This window comes from Gallinula chloropus (assembly GCF_964237585.1).
Source record: "Gallinula chloropus genome assembly, chromosome: 6".
NCBI lineage: Eukaryota > Metazoa > Chordata > Aves > Gruiformes > Rallidae > Gallinula > Gallinula chloropus.
The window spans coordinates 25,118,653-25,141,883 of NC_140091.1; the positions used below are offsets into that span (position 1 = coordinate 25,118,653).

Genomic DNA, 23,231 nt, shown 5'->3' on the forward strand with positions numbered 1-23,231 from the left:
ATCCTTTTCCTTCTCTTCCCATTGTCCCAGATTTTCCAGTTCACTGTAGAACTCCTCCACTCCCAAGGTGGTTACATGCAGACCGTGGCTTGCGCTACAGCTTGGGGTGGGGGAGAGAGGTGGCTTCCCTCAGGGTACAAGGCAAGTGCCCAGCTGTGAAGGGAACAGACTTTCCCAAGGATATGTCCATCACTGCCTTCCCAGCATGGAGCTTTGCAGCGATGTCTTGGGCCAGGGCAGCCAGGTCAGGACTCCCCTTCCCAGGTGGAGGAATTGGGTGCCAGTCAGCAAGAGGCTGCAGTGAGAATTCGAGGAGATTTAACTTGCTTTGGAAGGTGCTGAGAGCTGGCAAGGTGCAGATGAGAAGTTTCCTGGCCATGAATCCTTTGCACTCTGCTCCCAGGAGCAGGGAAAGTGGGGAAAGTCAGAGTCTCTAAAACTGTGTTCCTGTTTCTGGATCCCTGGCACTGATTCCTTTTCCTCTTTGTTCTGTTTTCCCCTCTTTCTTCATGCTAAGGCGGAAGAGACGAAACTTCAACAAGCAGGCCACGGAAATCCTGAATGAGTATTTCTATTCCCATCTCAGCAACCCTTACCCCAGTGAGGAAGCCAAAGAAGAGCTAGCCAAGAAATGCGGCATCACAGTCTCACAGGTGAGAGGGTCCAGAGATACGGCAAAGACAGCTGCCACTGATGGGAGACCTTGGTGTGGTGACGGGCACTCCAGACCACAGTCACCTCGGTTACGTCCCAGCATTTAATTGCTAAATGAGTTCAGCACAAGTTAGTGTAAGTGGATGGGAGAGTAGACAGCAGGCTTGCAGATTGAAGCCAGGGATGGAAAAGGAGAGTTTGGGAGAGGATTTGGAAGGGGTGAAGACTTCATGGAGCGATGTCTGTGTGCGCAGCCACCGTGTTAACAGCACGGATGTGGCATGACCCACAGACTCATAGTCTTCTCCTCAGGGAATTAGTGCTGAGCCGGTTTGCGAGAAGAGTTTGTTTGTGCTGCAAGTCCATTCTTCAAGCCAAGGGATTTGAAGGCAATGGGAAGAGTTGGGCAGTTTTTCATTGATAAGGCAAAATGGACGAGGTCCTGGTGGGAAGGGTTTGGTTCAGACAGGCTAACGCTTGTAGTGTGTGCTCAGGGAGGGTGGGCTTTCTCAGGGTCGTTTCTCTCTGATATTACTCTTGCACTGTGGAACATGACATCTCCCTGACTTGTTTATCCCTCAAAGAAAGGTGGTCAATAAAGACAAATTGAATTACTTCCATACATTCAAGACAGCCATGTAGCTCCTGGAGTCTGGAGCTTTCACCTGGGCGCCGCTGGGATTTGTAAGGACCGCATGCAGTCCTTGAAGTGTTCAACCGTATGTTGGTCAGGCCTGCCCTTCTTTATTGCCTCTCTTTTTGGAGCAAGCTGCATGATAGAAAGCCATTCTATATGGCCCCTGGTAGTCTTGTCCTCATGTGAGCTTAGCACTCCCTCCAGGCTGCCTTAGTGTTCCCCATCTTGGGCTGCTTCCCAGCCCCAGGCACATGCCTGTTCGTCGCTTGAGTAAACTGAAGACAGCAGTAGCATCTGGTGTCCTTGTGAGAGCGTGTCTGCCTTCAGCAGGAGCAACAGCATCCAAGGGTAGGTGTCATCACCGTGTTGAAGGCCTGCTGAGCAACTCCAATTGCATCCCCTGGGTCAGAAGACTCAAACAACGATTCTGCCCAGTCACCTACAAGAGACAGCACATATTGGTTGAAGTAAAACTACAGCTGTCCTGATGCTTCCCCTCTCACTTTTAATTCATCTGTTCGCACTTACAACTTCTCCCTTGCAAGGGGAAAATGCCCAGGAGAGATGCTGCGCTTAGGAAGCTTTTTGACTGTGCTGTATCAAGTCAGTGTTGTGCCTGTCTCCAAGATCTCCCTCCGTTCTTCACCCAAAGAAGGCAGAAACTAATGCACAACCAAGTCTCTGGTTTTGTTGAGCCTGAGTGGGAACATGGGTTGGCATCAATCTGCCATGCGAGTTGTGAGCAGAGCTCATCTGAACTCAAAGGCTGACAGACAGGTTTTTTGCTTCACCAGTTTTAAGCTGAAGATGGGTTGTGGTGGCTGTTTATCTCGACTTTCTTCCCCATGGCCCTCGGAGTTCCCCCACTGGCTCCAGCATTTGAAACCAGAAGAGCTGTTGCAGAAAGACAGCCAAGTGGGAAGATCACGAAGGAACACGTTGTCATTAGTGAGAAAGCTGGACTGGGAAGGGGGATGGAGCTCCTTGCCAGCTCATGTTGGAGCTCCTGTGGGAGTGTTACAGCCTCCTCTGGCATTTGCCCAGCCTCGTCATCCCAACGAACTTTCTCTTACAAAGTCAGTAGTGGCTGGAAGCTGTCTTCTGCTCAGAGATGTGCACATAGGAAGACGTTCCCCTAATTCTCTGTGTTCCCTCTTGTGCAGCAGCTGAGAGCTGCTTCCCAAACTCCAGGCTGAATATTTCCCATGCTTTCTCCAAGACTGTTTGCTGTGACATTGTGCCCACAAGCGAAGAAGGGTATCGTCAGCAGGGTCCTGAGCAAGGTTTTAGCAGTGCTGAGTTCAGGGCCTTTGGGAGGTACCCTAACATTTTCCCTGGGAAGCGGCTCTACACAGACTCCACAGCCTGAAACTTGGGAGTTTCCTTCAAGCAGTCATACTTCCAATGCAAGGACATCACCCTGATGGCGTGTGAGGATCACCTGCTCGGAGCTCTCCTTTCAGAGGTTCATTCATTGTGCTGCTGCAGGCACAGAGAAACAGCTTTTGCCAGGACCGGCATGAGCAGGGCTGCCCCGCTTCGTGCTGCCTTCAGATCCGGCCCATCGTTTCCAGCCACCCCTGTGACTCCTGAAGAAGTTCAGCCTGATGCTTTATTTTTTGGGAAATGAATCCAGTAGCCTCGTTCAGCACGCTGTTGGGCACACAGCCACAACAGACCTGTAGTGGTCTCTGGACAAACAAAATGGAAACATCTCCCTTGTTCCAAAGGACATGCTTGTTCCCTGGGACCAAAGCTGTGTCTTAGGACAAGCCCCATGCTGCCTCCCCAGCCTTCCCCTGAAGCTTCCGGCTACATCGCAGCTTGTGATCAATCGTAGAGCGCTGGATGAAGAGCAGCCACTTCTGTCCTTCAGCACTGATTTCACTGAAGCAGATCAAAGGCAGAGCTCCAGTCATACCAAGGCAATTTTGTGGGGCAGCCAGGTCCAAGTAAATTTGTTGGGTGCTTTCCCTGAAAGCCACACTGGCTTCTCTTAAAGGAGGAGAGATGACACCTGGGAGTCAGGGCATCTGTCCCTGTCAGAGGGGCACCAAGGAGGATCCCTAATGACACATTTCATTTTCAGATTGTGCAGTTCCAGGTTGTTTGACTCAGTTTTCTTTTAAAACCCACCTGGTATTTTTGTGGGGTGTGTCTAGCGACTCTTGTGGAGCATCGAACATCTCAATAGTGGATGTCCTGTTCGTAGAGGAACCACATCCACCCAACCCCAGCCCTCCCAAGGGGGTCCCACCACCTTTGCTGGGCGTGGTATGGTACATGGGGGGATAGAAGGTGCTTCCTTCACCAGCTAGGGGGGGGCTGTGGGGAATAGAATATGTACTGCTTAACCTGAATTAATCCACCTTCCTCACCCAGCCACACTCGCTGGAGCTGAAACGTTAACGTCTTTGTCTTCTCTTAAACTCGCTCTAGGTATCAAACTGGTTTGGAAATAAGAGAATCCGGTACAAGAAGAACATAGGTAAATTTCAAGAGGAAGCCAATATTTATGCTGCCAAAACGGCTGTCACGGCTACCAATGTGTCAGCCCATGGAAGCCAGGCTAACTCACCCTCAACTCCCAATTCAGCTGGTTAGTTTTTGGTTCTTTTTTTTATTTTGGGTCATTAGTGTTCGGTTTTTGTTCCCCCACCCCTCTAATCTCTCTCTCTCTCTTGGTTTTGCCTTTTGGTTATTTCCATTTTTATTTTCTGGGTTTGGTTGCCTCACTTTTGTGGTCTTTAAAAAAAAAAAAAAAGACAGATGGGTTTGGGGGTTGTTTTGAGGGGGGTACTTTATTTTCCTTGTGGGTTTGGAATTTTCCCTTTCCTCACCTCCCCATCCCCCCCCCCACACCCCCTCCATACCCCCCCGCTTTCCTCTTTTTTTCCTTTCCTCCCCCTCACCCCCCCTTCTTTCTGTTGGAAAAGCAGTGTGATCAGAGCGCCGGTGCCATGTTGGGGGTTATATGCATGGGTGGTAAACACACAACCAGAAACACCATCCAAAAAAAAATTGCTGGGATCGTTTGCACTGTGATGGGAGGGGAAAAAATTATAATTAAACTCTTGTTGATTTTATTTCACTGGGGCCGAAAGCATGGGTGACCCTAATGGATAAACCCCAGCGTTTCTGGGATGTCCTGACTCATGCCATTTTGGGGGTTGGTTTGGGTAGATCTTTACTTTTCGGTTCTCTTTCTGGTGTGGTTACCTTTGGTTGCTTATGTGACAGTGTCTGGATACCTGCAAGAGTCTGCCCTGTGTGAATTTTATTTTCCCTTTGTGTTGACATGATCCAGGGAAATCCACGGATCCTTCCCTTCCCTTTCCCCCTTTCCTACCCATTTGCTGTGGTTTCCATTTGCTTGTTTTGAGGGTCAAAAGCACAGAGCACTTTGCCCAGATCTCAACTCCTCTGCTAGAGAACAATGCTTAGATCATGCGTGGTACATCCCAGGAGGAGAGCTGACCCAAAAATGATCCCGAGCAGGTTGTGGTCTACTCCTGAAAGTGATGGAAAATTGGGATTTGTTTAAAAAGAGGGGGGGTGGGGAAAAGTGAACTTCATGGGTGCCGTGTACTTTGTTATCTATGCAAATATCTGTGTGCCTGTTTTCTTTTTAGGGGTGGGAGGGGGAGTGGGAACCTGCCACCCTTGTGCCTTCAAGCTCGGTATGTGCTTGATGTGTAGCCTTTCCCTGGGGCATGATGCTTGCTGCTGCCAGGTAGGCTGCTGAGAGGAAGGAAACGATGCGGAAGCAAAGGGGATGGTGGACAGCAGGAGAAGCTGGATGTGAAGTAGAGCACTGGTGGTACCCTGCGCTGGTTGCTATCAGGATGTGGTTCTGTAGTGAGTGCAGACCAGCCTGTAACAAGCATCAGAGGAATCACACCCCAGATCTGGAGGATTTGGGTGTAAGGTGGAGAAAGCAGAGGCAGGGGTCAAACACAGGGGGTAAGCCAGTGGTGTGAGTCTCTGGCTGATCTCACAGACCAGCTCCCCAGTGGGAGGAGGAAGGCAGTCCCTTACCCACGAGCTATTGTGGCAAGTGGTGCTGGATCACTCTGCACTGAGGAGCTTGTCCCCACCTCACCGGGACTGGCCTGTGTGGCTTGTGTGGAAACAACTGGTAAAGGGAGGGAAAAGTCCCTACAGACAACACCTTAGTTTCCAGGGGATATGTTCCTTGCTAGGGAGCTGCCCCCAGAGCCACCCGGAGCGGAGATGTTGCAGGTCAGGAATACTGCTGGAGGCACCTCTCCCACGTCGTCCTCCCTCAGGGCTGTGGTAGGTGAGCTGTGCTGCCTGCTCACGCTCAGCCCAGGAGCTCAGCAGATGAGGCAGAGTTCTGCAGAGACAGATGGGTTGCAGGAATTTGGTTTGATTCTTCTCTTTATGTGGTTTTGGTTTTGGATTTTTTCCCTTCTTCTCCTTCCGTTGTTGCGACTGCTGAAGGTTTAGCTGCAGTTTTAAAACATTCATCCTTTCCAAACAGCTCAACTCAAAAATATGTGGTCAGGTGGAGTCTCTTGACATTAAAACCCCTGTGTAGAAAAGGCTGGAGGATAGAGACCAGAAGTGCCAGTTTTGCAGGAGATACCTGCCCCCTGTGATGCTGTCCTGTAGCCCATGCTGTTCTGCAGCCCACGTCAGCTTGGGACAAAAAGACACAGCTTTTCTCCTTTTCCTCTTTCTTCACTTGCAGTCCAATCTAAAGGCCTGGAATAGCAAGGGAAGAGCTTCACATTGCTTGTATGGGTTTGGATCTGGCCCATGTGTAGTGGAATAGGCATTTCCCCAGTGCCTGCCCAGTTAAATAGTGCTCTGGTGCGAGGCTGCTTCTTCGCTTTCCCCACAGGCAGTAACGCGGCTGTTTCAAAGATAAATTGGCCAGTACCCTGCAGTAAACAGCTCGGAGAGTCCCTGGGTAACACTACGCTTTCAAGGAAGGACAAACAGCCCTGTTATTAACGTGTAAGGCTTGAGCTCCTGGGTCCTCTTTCTGACTCACTTGTCTGCACTCCAGAAACATCGACCTCTTTTCACGTGCCTCGAGTGGCGGCAGTGCTAAAGCAGCGTGTCAAGGGGAGATTGTGGGGCTGTAGAGATCCTTCTGATGGAAGGGAAGTGTTCCTGGCCCAGATTCCAGCTGTCTGGCCCAGAAGCCACTTTCTTCTCCTTAGGAAACAATTGGAAGGGCCTCAGGCTTTTATCTCCAACAGTGACATCCCAGGTTGAGATCTCAGCTGAGCTGTGTGAATGTAAGCTCAGTCAAGCACTGTCACGTTGTAGGGCAAAGGCACATCCCGAGGACATCTGAAGTTGGGTGACCTTCCTGCTTCAGGTTGCCCTGGAGGTGCTAGAAGCAAGAAGCACCACCTGTAGACCCTAGGTCTGAAACACCTGTCTGAAAGGTTTGGAGGATGGCTGTGAGCCATCAGGATGTGCCAAAATTGCACTTGGAGGAGCAGTGAAGTAGAAGAAGAGGCGAAGGACTAAGGTGGATGATGCCTTCTCTTTTACACCATGGACTTCTTTCTGTTTTCATATCGATTGAGACTTTGGTGAGGAAAGAGTTTGAACAAAGAGTTGATTTTCTGGGAATTTGTTGGACCTTTTGGTTTAAACACATTGTAGGGCACGTGGACAGAAAGAGAGTAGGCAGAGGACAGGTCATGAGAAAGAAGCAACCAGCAGTGTGGTCCCTGGAGGGCCATGATATTGGAAGAAGAGGTGGAAATGGATGCAACGAGACCTGGGACAGAAGCTAAATTCATTTCTGCTGTGGCTACGCAGACCCATCTGTTCTCCGCATTGATGCCCATGTTACCAGAGATCGGTGAATGGCCACAGTCAGTCAAAGAGATTGGCCACACATTGACAAGGGCAAGGATTGCATCTGTCTAGCCATCTGGCACGTTCGAAGCAGGGTCCCCCATCCTCAGTCACCCAGGCCTGAATGTCAAACACCTTTTCATCCTGAGTATGCACAGTTGGGCTTTATCAGCCAGATGTTCAAGTACACTGAGATGTCTGGCTCATTTGGGCTAACAACTCCCCGTCCTTGCTATGATTGCCTGGACAATCTCAGCACAAATACCACATGGCAAATGAAAACCGTTTTATGTGGACAGACCCTTTTGCCAACCGGAGTCCTCAAGGGCCGCACATAGGTGATGACATCCAATGAAATCTTCCATGCAGAGCGGCCAAAATTGTCCTGAGCTAGTTTTTTTTCCTGCTTATCCTTTTGTTTTGTAAAAATCATCTTGCTGAGCTACTGGTGGAGGGGATCGTGCTTTCTGGAGGTATGCTTCATCAGGCACAGGCTTGATTCTGTATCTTCTCTGCCTTCTTCTGTTTGTGGCAATCACTTGTGCAGAGCACAGCACTGCAGAGGATCCTACTTCAGCAGAGAAAGTCTGCTGCTCATGGTCTCGCTGTCCTGGAGTGTTGGTTGGCAAGTGAAAAAGAGCAAATGTCCTGCTGGGTCATCCCAGGCTTTTAGACCTCCTCTCTACATCGGTGGTTTTGCCAATCTGAGGAGGTACATGGTCCATCAGATTCTTCCCTCACCTTTGACCATGGTAGAGACATAAGGAAGAGTTGGGGGGGGGGTAAATTCCATGCTCTTGATGGATGGCAAGTCATTGCCAGTGACTTCAACTAGGAGTCTTAGGTATGTGACCAAAGTCAGCTTCACTGGTTCAGTGTGCTGGGTCTCTGTCTCATTGGTGGTAGGTGGTTTGAGGCAGCAGATGAGTGTGGCTTGATGTCAGCTCCAATGAGCGTTGTTACCATGTTTGTTTTTTCTTGGATGCAGTTTGAATTGTGAGATACGTTAGAGAAAAGGACTTGTTAGAAGTCTGGGAAAATTTAAGGTGGAAGCGGAGACTATCAAAACATGAGAGTGGTTATCAGAGAAGCCTGAAGAAGCAGCATTCTGAGGAGCTGGAGAAGTGGGGCAAGAAATACCAGCAGTGAACCTTGTGATGATTTTTGAATTGGAGGAAATGTGAAGTGGGTTTTGGTCATCAGAACACGTAAGGGTGGGAGAGACCTCTTTGCAGGCACTGCTTTGATGTAGGCTTTCACCCAGGGGCAGGGTCTGAGTACCCATAGCTTGTTTAACCTTTTCCACCGCTCTTTCTGAAGCTGCTGGTAGAAACTCAACACAAAGGAGTAGCGCTGATAGGTGTGGGTTTGATAAGTTGTCTGGATGCTGAAGATGAACCTTTGTTAGTAAGAGAATCGGCTTTTCTGGTTGTTGGTTTTCAGGTTTTGGGGTTGGGTTTTTTTGTCTACACACAGTAACATCAAGGAACTTCTGTGCCAATATAAGAGCCCTTCCCTCATGGATTCACTAGCCCAAAGACAGTTGTTCCCTCTCAGTTTCTGGGGAGCCCCAGATCAAATCATGACCACTGAAAACCTTTGGTGTGTTCGCAACGGAGCCTTCTGGAGGGACAGATTATATTTATGATGGATCCTCCTCTGCTGGAAGGATTTGCCTTGTATTCCTAGATCTTATCTCTGTGGAGGATACCGGAGTGTTAATTTCCCTGGCGTTCCTGCCCCCTCTCCCACCCCAGTGCATCAGGCCCTCTTAGCCATGTCTCTGAGACTTTGGGCCATCGTAATTTTCATACATGACTAGTGCGTGGAGAGCAGAGTGCTGAAGCAGCAGAGCAGCAGCGCAAGGGGCCCTCTGCAATTACGCCTCCGACACGGGCGCATCTGTACGCGCGGGGCCATTGCTATGCGCATATTTATCTTCGCATCCGCATCAGCGGCGAGACGTATTTACCATTCAGATATGCACATATATTGTAAAAATACCCCGTGCCAATAGCAGTGTATATCTTGTCAGTGACATCTCCAGCGCTCCTCGTGATTTCCAGGACACCGACACTCTTCAGAACTGGAGTTCGTGGATGTTTGTTTATTTTTATTTCCTCCTTCCCAGCCTGGAGTTTCCAGCCAGGTTTGTTAACCTTCAGTAAAACAGCTGTATAAGTTGATGGCATTTTTTATTTCTTATTCTTGTTAGGATTTTGGTTTGGGTAGGGGAAGGTGGAATGAGATGTTTCTCTGCTGCGGTTGGAGTGGTAGAGGTGGCCAGGGATGCTCAGGGATTCCCCAGTCCTCTTCCCAGATCTGCTGCTGATTGTTCCTGTGGTCTCAAAGGTTTCTGCTCACCTTAAAGGAACAGGAGAATATTTTCTGCATCTTTTGGTTCTCAGCCACTGTGGGAGTGTGAAGCCACGTTACTCTGCTGTCCTTTTATGCTGGCGGTCAAAGCGATCGCTCAGAAAACCTGCAGGAAACACCTTTGTGCAGGCAAAACGTGCCCGTCTTCGTGCTTTGAAGTTGAGCGGTGTCAGGGTTGGGCTGTCCTCTGTCTGCCACCTCATTTCCATAGGTTTTTTGCCTTTAAAATAGCAAGTAACCAGCGAGGTCGGGATGTGACAGGAGCCCTTTGCCAGCTGAGAGAGGAGGTGATGCCTACAGCTGCCTTCTGCCTAGCCCCGGTTCTGTTACGCAGCGCTGCGGGATTGCACTCTGGCACAGCTTGGGCAGGGTTGACAATAAGCACCGACAAGGAGCTATTCCTGGCTCTGCTTTTCTTAGGCACCAGTGGGAGGGTCCTCATCCCTGACTCGCTATGCTCAAGATGAGTCTCTTGACTGGCTTGGGCATTGTATCCAGCACTGATATTTCTGCTTTCCTTCAATTCTGAGAAGTGCCAGCACCTGACAAACAAGCCAGTCACAGAGAGCCGCAAAGAGTTTAGAGAATGTGAAGTCCTCAGCATAGACCTCCCAGCTGCTCCTTCATCTTTCTTGGAGGCAGCTTCCTTCTTGGTCCACCTCCAGGGCAGACACGCGGTCTGTTCGGAGCGTTTGCTCCCTCTCAGCAAAGGGAGGGGGATTGCCAAGGCATACACATGAGCCATAGTTGGGCAGCTCCACCAGGACTGTGGTTGCCAGTCTTTCAAGTTGGAAGTGGCAGTGGAGACGATGAGAGTGTATCTGGGGTTGGAGCTGAAAGCATAGCTGACCTGGGCCCCTGAAGTCTCTCCTTTCCAAGGCTAACGTCATATATATATAACCAAACCTTGCACGTTGAGCTGTCTCACACTTAACGCGCTGATCTGCACGACAAGTTCTAAAATAATCCCATAAAACCTCTTTTATTTTATTATTTTTTTAAATTTTTTAACTCCATTCCCTCCTCCCCTGCCTTCCAGTTACATGATGGGTTTGTTTCTCCCATTCAGTAGTTGAGGAGGTGCTCAGATATCTTGAAGCCTTGTTTGAAGGCGGGTTTGTTGGGTGGGTTTTTTTCTTTCCATGTTTTTCCCCCCACCTTGCCCCATGATCCCACCCACTTGTCCTCACCGTTACAATTTTTTAGCATAAGGGTGGCGACTGGTGCATGTGATGGGGAGTTTGCTCACAGAGCTCCCTCTGGCTGTGACACCCTTTCGTTCTCTCGTGGCCCATCACGATGACAGGCACTTGTCAATGTGATGGATACTGGGAGTCTAGACCAGGTACCTTCAGGTTTTTGTGAGCCTTTGCTCCTGGTGCACTGCTGTTGCCACCAGTGATGGGTCCTGAAGGCAAACCCCACGCACCACTCCCTCGCAGAGCTCCCGGTGTGGCTTCGTGGGAGCTCCAGCCTTGGTGCTGGGTGGTGTCTGGATGTGCTCATCCCGCAGAGAGCAGCCCGGTGCAGACTCACCCAGCCCCATCTGAGTTTCTCAGAAGCAGCAGTGGTGTGCACCAAGGCTTCCGCTCTCCGTAGCGAGGCTTCCTTGGGTGATGCTGTTCTCCGGGGCGGTCTGCCGGGTGGACACCTCCAACAACCAATGCGTTCAAAGCTGCCTGAAGAATTTTGATGCCCTGACATGAAGGGAAAGGGCTGTCCAGGTCCTCCAGGCTGGCTTTTGTTTGACTCGGTCTAAAGCATGAAGAGTCCTTCCTCCAGCTGAGGAGCTGTTGAAGAATGTTCTTGGCATTGAGCTGTAACAACATGTGGCTTTGAATAACCTCAAGAGTGCATCCTTTATTTATTTTTGCTTGCTCTGTTCTTCATCCTACTAACCTGACTGTGTGTTTTGTTTTTGTGGTTGCTTTGCATGTTGTTTCTTCCTCTTGGCTGAGAGTCATGGGGTGGATCTTTTTCCTTTCTGTGATTCAGGTGCCTCACTCTTTCCTTTCCAGGTTCTTCCAGTTCTTTTAACATGTCAAACTCTGGAGATTTGTTCATGAGCGTGCAGTCTCTCAATGGGGATTCTTACCAAGGGGCCCAGGTTGGAGCCAACGTGCAGTCACAGGTAGGGACCCATCCGATGTACTGCCAGTGAATGCATTAGTGTTGGAGGAGCCTTTGATTGTATTGGCACTTCTCCCTCCCGTCGCAAAGAGCAAATCTCAACCAGCACAAACCAACCAACCAACCCATAAAAAAGGCAAACCAAACTGGAAAAAAAACAACCAACCAACTGAAAAAAGCAACAGCGACAACCCCCAAAACAAACCCAAAAATCGATCCGAAAGAAACCAAAACCAAACACCCGACCAAACCACCAACCATGGTCTTGAGGAGACTTGCCCACACTTTGTGAATGCATTTGGCTCTGGCTTGATAGTCATACTGAGAGGAGAGGAGGTTCAGGAGAACAGGCATGAACTCAAATGAAACAGCTGAGGTTTAGGTTCTGCTTGCTTTATTCTTCCAAGGGAAGGGGCCAGATGTTTGAACTGGTGTCTCATTTTTCAAGGCTTCCACTTACTCCTTTGATGCCAAACCAGGTGTCTGCTGAAAGGCGAAAAATGCTCAAATGTCCAGCTAGACTTTTTTTTTTTTTAACTAAAAGCCACCCCTTGCCATCTCCCCACCTCACCAGAGCACAGGCACTCACACCACCCAGGTATACACCAGCCAGACAGAATGAGGGAGCTTTGAGCAGCATTACTGAATCATCAACCCGTGCTTTGGGCAAAAAGACAGACCTTAAAATAGATCTCCCACCTCCCATCTGATGTCTAGACGTGCCATGAGTCCACTCTGGTGTCTAAGGCTCTGTTGAGAGATGACAGCCACTCTGACACTTCTGCATTGGCAAGGAGAGCTCTCGAAAGTCGAGGTTGCTCTCCTTGCAGTGCTGGATGCAGAACAAGCGTGCTGTCAGTGAGCAACAGGACGTGCTCACTACCAATACCACTGCTGGGGCTGGGCTGGGAGAGTGGAGGGAGAGGAGCGGGGCACCCAGAGGAGAGCTGCCAGTGCCTTTGCCATGGTAGGTATATTCCCTTCTTGGGCCCTCCGAAACGAAGGCACTTGGCCGAGTCCGAGGATCTCCTTCCGCTGCCATGAGCTTCCTGGAGCTTGAGGCTGAAGAGTGGATGGGGGTAGGGACATGGGTCCTCAAGTGCAAGGGTGGAGCCTGCCGCAGAGATGTGCTCCAGAATGTTCCACCCCATCCTTGCTGTTCTCCCTCTCCGCTTTTTTGGTCAAAAGCCTTGGGACCAAGGAGAGCTGATGGGGCAGGCGGGGGGTGGTGAGGGCGGCAGGAGCAGTCCTCTGGCTTGACTTTCACCATGAAGCAAATGGTGGTTCTCTTTTCCTCTTCTTTAAATGTATATCATTATTATTGTTGTTGTTTATTATTATTATTATTATTACTGTTCTGTTTTTATCTTGGCAAAGATGAACCGAAGCAGCTTTGCCCACTAACCTTTCGCTCACTCTAATTTGTGTCTCTGTTGTCGTTGGTCTGTTTAGGTGGATACCCTTCGCCATGTTATCAGCCAGACAGGAGGATACAGTGACGGACTCGCAGCAAGTCAGATGTATAGTCCGCAGGGCATCAGTGTAAGGAAAAAACAATAACAAGTAGGGTCTTGGGTTCTTGGGTTTTGGTTTGTTGTTGGGTTGAGTCGTTGGGTTTTTTTTTCCTTTTCATTTTTGTTCTCTCACTCCCAATTATTTCAAAGCCATAGGGCTCAGAATGCCACTTAGTAGGACTTGTCTTTGCTTTTACGGTCACCTAGTTTATTGCTTCTGTATCGGTCACGCCAACGGCAGAGCTGTGCCCACAAAAAAGTGGCGACCAGGCAGGCTTTGTGCAGGCAGCTGGCGTCTAGGACTGTCAGAGCCGATCAGCGTTTGCCTGGCACCTGCGGCCACACGCGCTCGGCCGAGAGGAGCTGCTAAACAGGTGACACCTCATGGAACCGCAGTGGGGAATGTCACCGCGCACGCCCCAGTCCAGAGATGGCTCCGTGAGGAGGCCGATGGCACCATCCTGGAGCGGCCATCTAAAAATAACCCATCCCCAGCCAAGCATCTGAAAACACAGTGGCGATGGGGATGGCAGCAGCAAATAAAAGGAAGGCGGGGTGGGGGTTGGGGGGGGGAGGAAAAACAGCAAAACACAACAAAGCCAACCAATGTCAACCCCAGCAAGCCTCGCCCAACCGGACTGGGGGAGGATACGAGGGGGAGGGCGGTCTCTGGAGCATCTTCTCCTTGTTCTTGGGTGTGCTGGCGGGTTCTGACTAGCATGAAAATTCGTAGCGACAAGCTGTGTCGCACAGGGGGAAATCGATCAGACACACACAAGGAGAACCCAGTGTAGATTCGGGACAGCAATCCAACTTCATTTCTCAGATCAATCGTCCGCCATCTCAGCGGCGGTGACAGCAAGCTGGGAGAGAGGAGGGCAGCCTGGAAAAGGAGGCTGTGAGCACCGAGTGGGTGGTGGTGTCCGGGGTGGCAAGGAGGAGGGGGCGGCTGGCCCTTGACTTGGCTGGCTGCCACAGTCCCTTTCGAGGAGGCTGAAGGTTTTGGCAGGGTGGTCTTATGCTTGGGCAGGAAGGTGATGGTCCTCTGGGTGGGATGGTGGTCCTGTGGCTGAGCAGCCCAGATGGGTGGACCATCCAGTCCTATCACCCAGCCAAGCCTTGTGCCACATGCATCACCTTGTGTGTGACCATCTTTGGTCCACCAGCATGCGAGTGGCCACCGCCAGCATGGGGAGAGCATGCAGGGGTAAGGGTGCAGTGGGACGGGGGGTCGCACTCCCCTCTCCTGCAGGCACTGTGGCTTAGCGGGCGGCTTGACGTCAGGAGGCAGAGGCAGGGAGGATTTGTGAAGTAATGTAATTGAACATGTGCAGATAATTATGTCTCATTACATAAGCCTGTTGCAAAAACGGCGCTTGGAAATGCCACATGAAAGAGCCTATCGTTCCACATTAATTTCTTCCTGCGCTGAATTTATTCCCTTTCTGGCTTTTTAATACTTGGAGAGTAAATGAATCGCAGGCTGATCATGATAAGAGATGATACTTTTGTATAAATTAAAATACCCCCAAGGAAAGAGGCTGAGCTGATTACGGTTGCAGTTGGCTTGGAAAATAACAGTGGGCTGAGTTAAGCCAAAATTTGGGGGGGTGGGGGGAGTTGCTGCTGGGGATTATCAAGCAGGGAGGGTGCGATGGGGGAGAGAAGAAAGAAATAGTGGAACCAATACTGGTCCTGCAGTGGGAGAACAAGCAGCACTGGTGAGCTGGCAGTGGCAGGGGCTCAGCGATCCCCCCCTTGTGCTTCCCAAACGGGCATCTGGCATGATGGCATCTTATGGCTGCTCTGGCTGGTTGTAAGGGAGGGCAGGAGCCCAAAATGGCCCAAATTGGATGTTGTTCAGAGAGGGGCAGGGTGGAAAGTGGGCAAAGAAACCACCCGCGTTTGGGGGTGACTCCTTATTTCCCCATAAAGCTGTGGTAGGCATGGGAAGCAAGGCAGGGTGTCCAGAGCTGGGAAGATAGTTTTGGAAGCATCTTCTGGGTTGTCTCTCTGTCCCCAAAGGTTTTGCTTCCCCTGTATCCTAGGCAGCATGCTCCTCCCTGTAGCTTTTACTTTCTTCCCATCCAGCTTGGTCTCTTGACAAATCCCAGTTTATCCATCCCGAAGTGTGGATGCCCTCTGGGAAGCCTTGGTCCTGGGCAAGGTCCTGGCGAGCTGCTGGGTGCAGGCAGGGTGGCTGTCTCATAGTCAGAGCAGCAGGCAGGGCTTCCCTGCCTCTCCCCTGAACCCTTTCACATCAAGGAAGGGCAGCGGGATGCAGAGGAAAGCTGCTGGTGACACAGAAAGCTGCCGTCCTCGCGTCACCCGAGCATCCCTGTGAGCTGCTGGAAGGAGATGAGCCGAAACCTAGTCAAGAGCCCTGTCACAAAGATGTCTACACGGGGCTGAGGTTAAGTCATCCCCGGAGCCCGTCAGGGCTGGGAAGTCAGCAGCAGGTTGCCCAGCTTCACCGCTGCAAACCTTGGCAGGGGAGATGGCGCTCGGGGTTTGCCTTCCTCAGCGGAGGATGAATCTTTAAACGCATGTAAGTCATGACAGCTGAGGAGCAGAATCTACCCAAAGCCCAGTTCCCTCCACAGCTCTGCAGCTCCGTGGCTGACAGACCTCTCCGCAGGGCGAGAAGGGCTGGAGTCTGTTCTGCATCGTTAGCAGGATAATGGGCGATGTCCCAGCCATCACGATCTCTGTGACCTGCGGCGGTGGCTGAGGCAGAGCGAGAACAGCCGCCTTCTCCTCAGTGGGTGGGAACCACATCGGGCAGCACCGGGCCTGGCAAGGGACAGGAACGCTTTTGGTGGTAGAGGGGTGGTAGAGGCAGGACCTGTCTTGAGGACTGCCCTGCACCTGGAAGTGGGGGGCGGGTGTTAGGGGCCTGACCCAGCCCTTTCTGCAAGCTTTGAGGTTGGGGGTTTTGCACGATGAAGGGGCAGGTGTCTGGACCTGGGGGGGTCTGTGTGTGTACCTAGCCAGGGGTCCCTGACACTGGGGGCTTCAGAGCATTTAAATGCCCAGGTTCTGGTGGTTTTCCAGTAGAAGTTGGATCTCTGTTGCCACGATCTTCTGGAAGGGCCCAACCCAAAACACCACCCTTTCCTGCCCAGTGACCCTAAAAGTGGTTTATGTCCCCTGGCTGCTAGTTGATGAATGAGCTAGAGTCACCTTCAAGAAAAATTATTTTGGAAACTTCTTTTTGGGCTTAATTTAATTTGTAGATCATTGCAAAGTCTAAAATGAAGAGCTATTTTTAAAGTCCATCAGAGTGCTCGGGTTTTGATCTAAAAGTGCTGTTGTGCTGCTGTGATGGCAGCAGTCAGTGGTGGGTTGTGCCCTTGGGCTTTCCATCCACTTCTGTCAGCAAGTATCAGGCACTGGTACCTGTAGGGCCTCCTTGCTTGTGCTGAGACCCTCTTCTCTAAGGGTTTGGGTCTTGAAAAGAAAGTTGTTTCTCTGCTCCTTAGCAAGCTACGTACGGTTCACCATCATGATGGCAAGTTGGGATATGTAGGGAAGCTGGTCTGGTGGGACTTTGGTGCCCAAGCCCCATCCATCAGAGATGCCTTTGTATGCCTGAGACCCTTGCAAAGTGATGGCCAGATGAGGCTGCATTCTCCACTGTGTTTGTCCTACCAGCTGTGGCGGGAAAGAGGTTTGGCCCAGGAGGTGGGAGGTTGAGGTGGCCTCCATGTGAAGCAGAATAGTCCTTTAAAAATAATCAGAAAGACATCTCCCACCCCCACGTAGGAGGCCCAGGCAGAGAGCCAAGCAGTCTTGGTGGAGGTGACAAAAATGCTGTGAGGCCTGTGGAAATGGGCACAGTTGCTTCAGCAATCCATCACCAGGGCTCTACCACTTGGACAGGCACCAAGGCCTTGCCTGTGCTCTGGCACCAGACAGAAGGTGACATGTGAAGAGATGTCCTGGAGACATTGCTCAGTCTTTGGATTCTGCCCTTCCTGAAGAAATCAGAGCTGTAGTGCAGGGCTGCGAGGAGGAGCAGCCTCCTCAGAAGACTCCTTTGTCTCTGAGAGACATCCCAAGGGATTTACTGTAATCAGATCCCAAGGGCTCTCCTTGCTTCAGAAAAAGACAGGGCCGTCTGGGTGGAATTGGATGCATCCAGCACGTGACTTGATCCATGTAGCAGCCGGATGAGCTCCAGGAAAGGAAGGATGAGTGTGGTTGGTGCCTACATACCCTCTGCCTGGGACAGGTCCTGGCCTCCTCATGGAAGGCTAACCCATGCCATCAAGATGCTATAGGCATGGCCGATGTTGGGTCCCCCTTCCCATCACTTGTCCTGTGAGTTGGGGCCTTGTTAGATGGGGGGAGCAGGAGGGTATGGGGCGGTGGAGGTGTGGGGCTGTGGAGGGTGCCCCAATCCGCTTTGGCCTCTCCCCAGCATCCTCTTGTCTTGCCACTGGATGCCACCAAGGTGCTTACCGGCAGCACAAACCCCCACAACACATGAAGCCTGCCTCCCAGTCTTGAGTACCATGGGGCTCCCCAGCATTTTGGGGGCCAGGCTGCTAAACACAGAGGCCTCACAAAGTCTCTGTCTGTAAGACACTTCCTCCCGCTCCTTCCCACCGCAGCTGGCACGCAAAAGCCTCTCTAAAAATAGTTGAGCACAATAGGGACGGAGCCCTGCTCTGTGCAGCCCCCTCCACTCTCTCCCCCCCTCCTCCTGCTCGCCGTAATGACCCTGCAAACACTAAATGGCATCTGAGTGCATTAAGCAGCAAACTCTCCGGTGACATAGCAATTACGGCTCTGAAATAGATTTGGTGCGTCACGGAAGATAAGGGTTTTGAAAGTTTCTGTTGTGATTATAGCTTGTAACTCCAACAAATAACAGGCTTGGTAATAAGAGGCTGCCAGCACAGCTATTGTGGTTCTCTCTCACTGATGGCACGTAAATTGCTATTAATGTCCTAAGTGTACTTGAATATGCCAGTCTCGGGGCGGTGGAGTTGGCTCTGTGTCTCTCTTTACGCGGCCTGTCATTGTCGGGCTGATAATCTACAGTAATTGCTGCCTCTTGCAGCGGTCCAAGACATGTAAGGGTGGATATTGCATCTCGGAGGGAGCTTGGGGACGGTGGGTTGGGGGCCCGGCTGTGGATGGAAGCTGGGCTGGAGAGGGGGGGGGGGGGGGGGCACGGCAAAGTCTTCTGGGTGTTGGTGTTTGTGCGTAGTCTGGTGTCAGGCTTGCACCCAGGGTGAAGAGGAGCAGGGTTTGCCCACCCGCTAGTGAGCTCTGGTCGTGAGTCCCATCTTCCTCGCCGGTGCCTTAAGGCACCGAGCTTGCTAGCTCGTGGAAGCTCCCCATGCACATGGAAGAAGGCACAAGCCATCCAGCATGCTTCTGTCTCTTCTGCTTCGTGCATGTCCTGCTTCAAGGAACCCTCAAAAGATGGGTTCCTACAGCTTGGCCAGCTCTTTGCTCCCATCTTGGCTCTCCGTGGGACAGGCAGGACTTGTTCGGCAGTGCAAGGTCCAGATGGTTGCTCGATGCCTTGGGGTGATGAAGCTTTCCCTGCCTTCACCTCACTTTGGGGGTCTGCCCGGGGTGACGTATGGAGCATGGGAGGGCGAAACAGCCCGGGCACACCGAAAGTGGGGTGGTGACTGCTACCGACTCAAGCTTGGGCAATGGTTAGGAAGGATTAATTAGCTGAGCACTGTATCAATGTCAGAGGGAGCAGAGGAGGTTGGGTGCAACATCTGCTCCTCTCCAAAGGGGGTGACAACCGTGGAGGAGCAGCTTCTGTGCACTGCTGGCTCCTGCCTGCAGCAGCCGGGGCCCTCCAGTAGCTCCACTCTCGAGACTGGGGAACTGGGCTCTGTGTCTGTTTTTAGGAGAAAAAAACCCATTCATCCACTGTGCTTTGCTGTCCAAACCCTCAGATGGGGTATGGTGGTGTCACCTCTGTTGCGTTGTGACTTGGGGTCACTTGAGGACAGACAATGGGGAGCACTGAGGGGCAGACCCAGGGTGGCAGGACTTTGTGGTTTTGCTGCAAAGCAAGGAGGGGAATGCGCTGCAGTGGGAGCAGAGAGGCAGCCCAGATTCCTGAATGTGGCCTGTACGGTGGCAAGAGAGTCATGTGGGATGATGTCTTCCCCATGATAAAACTTGGTAAGGAGGGGTGCCCAGAAAGGCAACAAGGAGGGGACACGGAGCAGTGCTGGAGGACATGGCACAGCTCAGAGGTCCCTTGGGACCCACTGGTTGTTCAGCATGTTCACAGCACCTGGGTCCAGGTAAAATCCCAGGATGGGGTTTCTGGAGCAAGGCATTGCCTATTTCCTCTTTCCTTATGGGGAAAGATAGAATTGGGGGGTTAAAAACCAGACAAACAGAGTTTGGGGTTTCTCTACTTTTTAAGGGACAGAATTTCCATCAGCACTTGCAATTTATCACCTCCCTACACCCCTGTTTTTGACAGCACTGTTTCTGGCCCCATCCCACCAATGTAGACCTGCGGTCCATCGTGGGATGGGGCAGCCAGAGTGGACATCCTTCCCTCCTGTGTCAGCCGAGGGAGGAGCTGGGGGGTCTGAGGCAGGTGGATGGCTGTGGTCAGGCCAGGTGCTCCTTTGTGTGACCGATGTCTCCATGTCTCCTTTCCCACAGGCTAATGGAGGTTGGCAAGACGCTACTACCCCGTCGTCGGTGACCTCCCCCACAGAAGGCCCTGGCAGCGTTCACTCTGATACCTCCAACTGATCTCCCAGCAAATTGCATCCCTGGCTGAGCCAGCCCCGGCGGGGGCGGGAGGGGAGGGGGCCTCTCCTAACACCGCAGCAGTCAGACTGGAGGTGAACCCAATCAGCACACACAAGAAGACTCCTTCTCTTCTCTTCTCTTCGTCGGGATGCTTTTTTCAGCCAATCTGGACACTTCTTTATACTCTCTTCCCTCTCTTTTCTGGGTAGAAGCCGCTTTCCCCCCTATCCCTTGCCACCACCACAACACCATTCCCTCCCCTCCAACCCTCTCCCACCAAAGGATATGTCAACAGGTAGAAGGATTTTAAGGAGGAAAAGCAAAAAATCAACCGCCACCGTGCAAAACAGCCCCAAAGCCGCGTATGGCCTCACGCTGAGCGTCTTTCTGCGGAGCCGCAAATGTACCTCAGTCACGTGTTGCTCCTTTCCTAGCAGGCAGCGCCCCTCTCAACCCTCTGCCCCGTCTCTCACGCTACCTCTCCACAGGGAAACGCCACCGCAGCCCCGCTGTCGCTTCATCTCCGCCAGCGCGTCGCCTCCCCGCACCCAGCCCTGCGTCGGTGAGCTGGCACTGCTGGCCACGGTGTGGGTGGACGCAGCCCCAGCCCCCCCCATGCATGTAGGAGAAGGAGCCAGCGTGCCATCCTTCACTTCCAAAAGGTACTGGCCCATTCCCAGCACTGGGAAAACCACCAGCACTTCCCAGTTGCTGCTTTGCTCTGCTGCACATCCCAAAATTGAGCCGTGAAGCCCCCACCGTCCTCCCTGCCTGCCGTTGGAGGGGAGGAGAGGAGGGACAGAAGCAGGACAGAGGCAGGCCAAAATCCCATGACCCTCGCTAATAATGGAGGCGCTGAGCACCTCTGTGGCCGTGTTCAGGATCAGGTGTTGATGGTTGGTGGGACCCAGCGGTTTTCTCGCAGCACCTAGCGAGGTCGGCGGTGGAGTTGGTTTTGTTTCTGGCAAGGAGAACGTCACGGGCTGTTAGCCAGTGTTTTCGGGAGCGTGTGCCCTGCTGTGGAAGAGCAGGTGGGGTTTCCCAGGGCAGGCAGGACTGATAAAAGGTTGGTGGCATCTGCTGCCTTCCCAAACCCCTACCAAAGCTGCAGCGAGGGATGGGCAGTGGCAGGAGTGGGCAGGCTGGGTGTGATGGGGGCGAGTGCTTTGGGTGTGTTCATAATGGTGAACACAACGGGTTTGCTCGGGGACAAAGGCTCTATAGCATGGGTGGATGTTTTGGGATGTCTTTCCACCAGAGCTGCTGGTTTTGTTGTGGCAGTGGCGCCCCAAGTCATGGGAGTGCGCCTGGGGGATTTCTTGCCCAGTTTTCCCAGTACAGGCAGTGCAGGGGTGGTGAGCGAGGCTTCATCCTGCCTACACAGCCCCTCAGGCAGCTGGGAGGCACCAGTTTGCCCCGGGCAATGGGCTGAGCTTTGTGCCCGGGCAGTGCTTTCAGCTGCTGGTTCTTCCTACGCATGTGAGGAGGCTGAGCCAGCTCATGGCAAGACCCTGGGTGTCAGGGGGGGGGACTGGCTGCAGGTGCAATGTGTCTGGCACCTCGGGATGGACCCTTGTACCTTTTGGCCACATCTTGGGTGTCCTTGCCCTCCCTGGCTGTCTTGAGGTGGGAGCTGCCAGCGCAGAGCAGCGCTAAGCAGGAACCATTGATAATTAAAACTCTGCCAGAAAAATTCCCACCCTTTTGCCTGAGAAAAGGAGGCGCCCGCAGCTCTGACACTGTCACCTTGCAGCGCGGGGCCAGCAGCGTGACTCGCCTGAAGCGGAGGCGACACCTGCCTTTCCCCAGGGAACAAGCCCAGAAGGCCCCAGAAACACCCGCCCTGAAATGTGACCTCCCCACCCACCCCACACACACGTGCCAGAAGTCCTAATTCAGTAGATTTTTCTGTTCCTGAGCTGGTGGGATCAGAGCAGGAGGTGAAAGGTGGGACGTGGAACGGCACCGGCTGCTCCGTGCTGAGCTCCAAAGTCTCCAGCTGTGAGACCGTTGGACAGGGACGGCGCTGCCCAGCGTGATGCGACGCGTGAGCTCTGGGGCTGCTTCCCGGCTGGGAATAAGTTATGAGCAAGGAGAAGGTTGGGAGCAAGGAGACTGTTGGCTCCCTACAAGGTGCTGCCCATTGGGCACCTTCCTGCTCTCCTCTCCCCTCCTCCCCCAGTGCAGCCTTTTAACCACTTACACCGTATTTCACGTGAAACCCTTCTGGCCAAGCATTTCGGGGGCGCAGGGCTGGGGCAGGTCTGTTCTCCAGAGTGGCAGAAGTGAGAATGCCACCGTACCTCTTGGAAACCCAACCCGGGAAGGAGCCAAAACCACCCTCTTACTGGGGCTGCCCATCCCACCTGCACCCCCCTGCGCAGGCAGGGCACTCACTCCTCCACGGTACTGCAAGAATCACCTCCTGGGTTCCCCTCTTGGTCCCTCTGGTTTGTTCCATGTCAGCGTAGCTGCTCGCTTGCCTTTTTCTTCGCTTTTTTTTTCCCTTTTATTTTATTTTTTATTAATTTGGGGGGTTTTCTTACCCCCTCCCCTTACCCCTTTTCCCCAACTTTGAGTGTTGTGGGGTGTTTTGGTTTGGGTTGGTTTTTTTTTGTTCGTTTGTTTTTCGGGGTTTTTTTCCCCCTTTCTTCTTTTTTTACTTTATTGGTTGGTTGGTTGTTTTTTTTTTTTTTCTGCCCAGAAAAACCTGACTTCGATACCAAAAAAACCACAAAAAAACAAAAAAACAAAAAGAAAAAAAAAACCCACAAAAAATAAACAAGAAAAAAAAAAACCTGCAGAAACTCAAAAAAAAAAAAAATAAAAACGAGAAAAAAAAAAGAAAAAAACCACAAAAAAAAAAACCTCGACGATTCTTTCAGCTTTATTAACATTTTCCATTGTTTCTTGCGATTTGTGTCTCGTTCTTTGTAGTATTGATGATAACGAACATTTGATAATGAATGTTCTTGTATATTCAGATAAAGGAGAAAAGGAAAGAGAAAAAAAAAAAAAAGAAAAAAAATGACAAAACCAAAAACGCAGTCGGAATTTAATAGTGTTTATAATAAAAGAATTAAAAATAAAAAACAAACCTCCTTCCCCTCCCCCCCAACCCTCTTCGCACGCAAAATTGAGAGGGGGGGGGGAAGGTCCCGTCCCTGCTCTTTCTGTGGCAACAAGCGCTTCATTCCTGTATCGTTTATAACATCAAACTACCTACATCCACCTCCTCCTCCTTTTAGCTTCTCCTTCCCCAGTTGTTTGGTTTCCCCTCTCCTGGTTTGGTTGGTCCTTTTTTCTTCTTTTTTCTTTTTCTT

The 23,231-nt window shown here is 51.7% G+C and overlaps 1 protein-coding gene across 3 annotated transcripts in view; it reads left to right on the plus strand.

The window, feature by feature from the left end:
- Nucleotides 1–22,760, plus strand: part of PBX1 (PBX homeobox 1) — a 130,385-nt gene extending 107,625 nt beyond the window's left edge. Inside the window, exons 5-9 of one of the 3 annotated variants that reach the window (XM_084266155.1) lie at nucleotides 518–653; nucleotides 3,731–3,890; nucleotides 11,530–11,642; nucleotides 13,094–13,183; nucleotides 19,816–22,760. In XM_084266155.1, coding sequence (XP_084122281.1) covers nucleotides 518–653; nucleotides 3,731–3,890; nucleotides 11,530–11,642; nucleotides 13,094–13,183; nucleotides 19,816–19,908 — 592 coding nt within the window. In that variant the 3' untranslated portion in view covers nucleotides 19,909–22,760. The remainder of the gene's footprint in view (nucleotides 1–517; nucleotides 654–3,730; nucleotides 3,891–11,529; nucleotides 11,643–13,093; nucleotides 13,184–19,815) is intronic. The other 2 variants (XM_084266156.1, XM_084266157.1) reach the window with 2 other exon arrangements.
- Nucleotides 22,761–23,231: the final 471 nt, after the last annotated feature.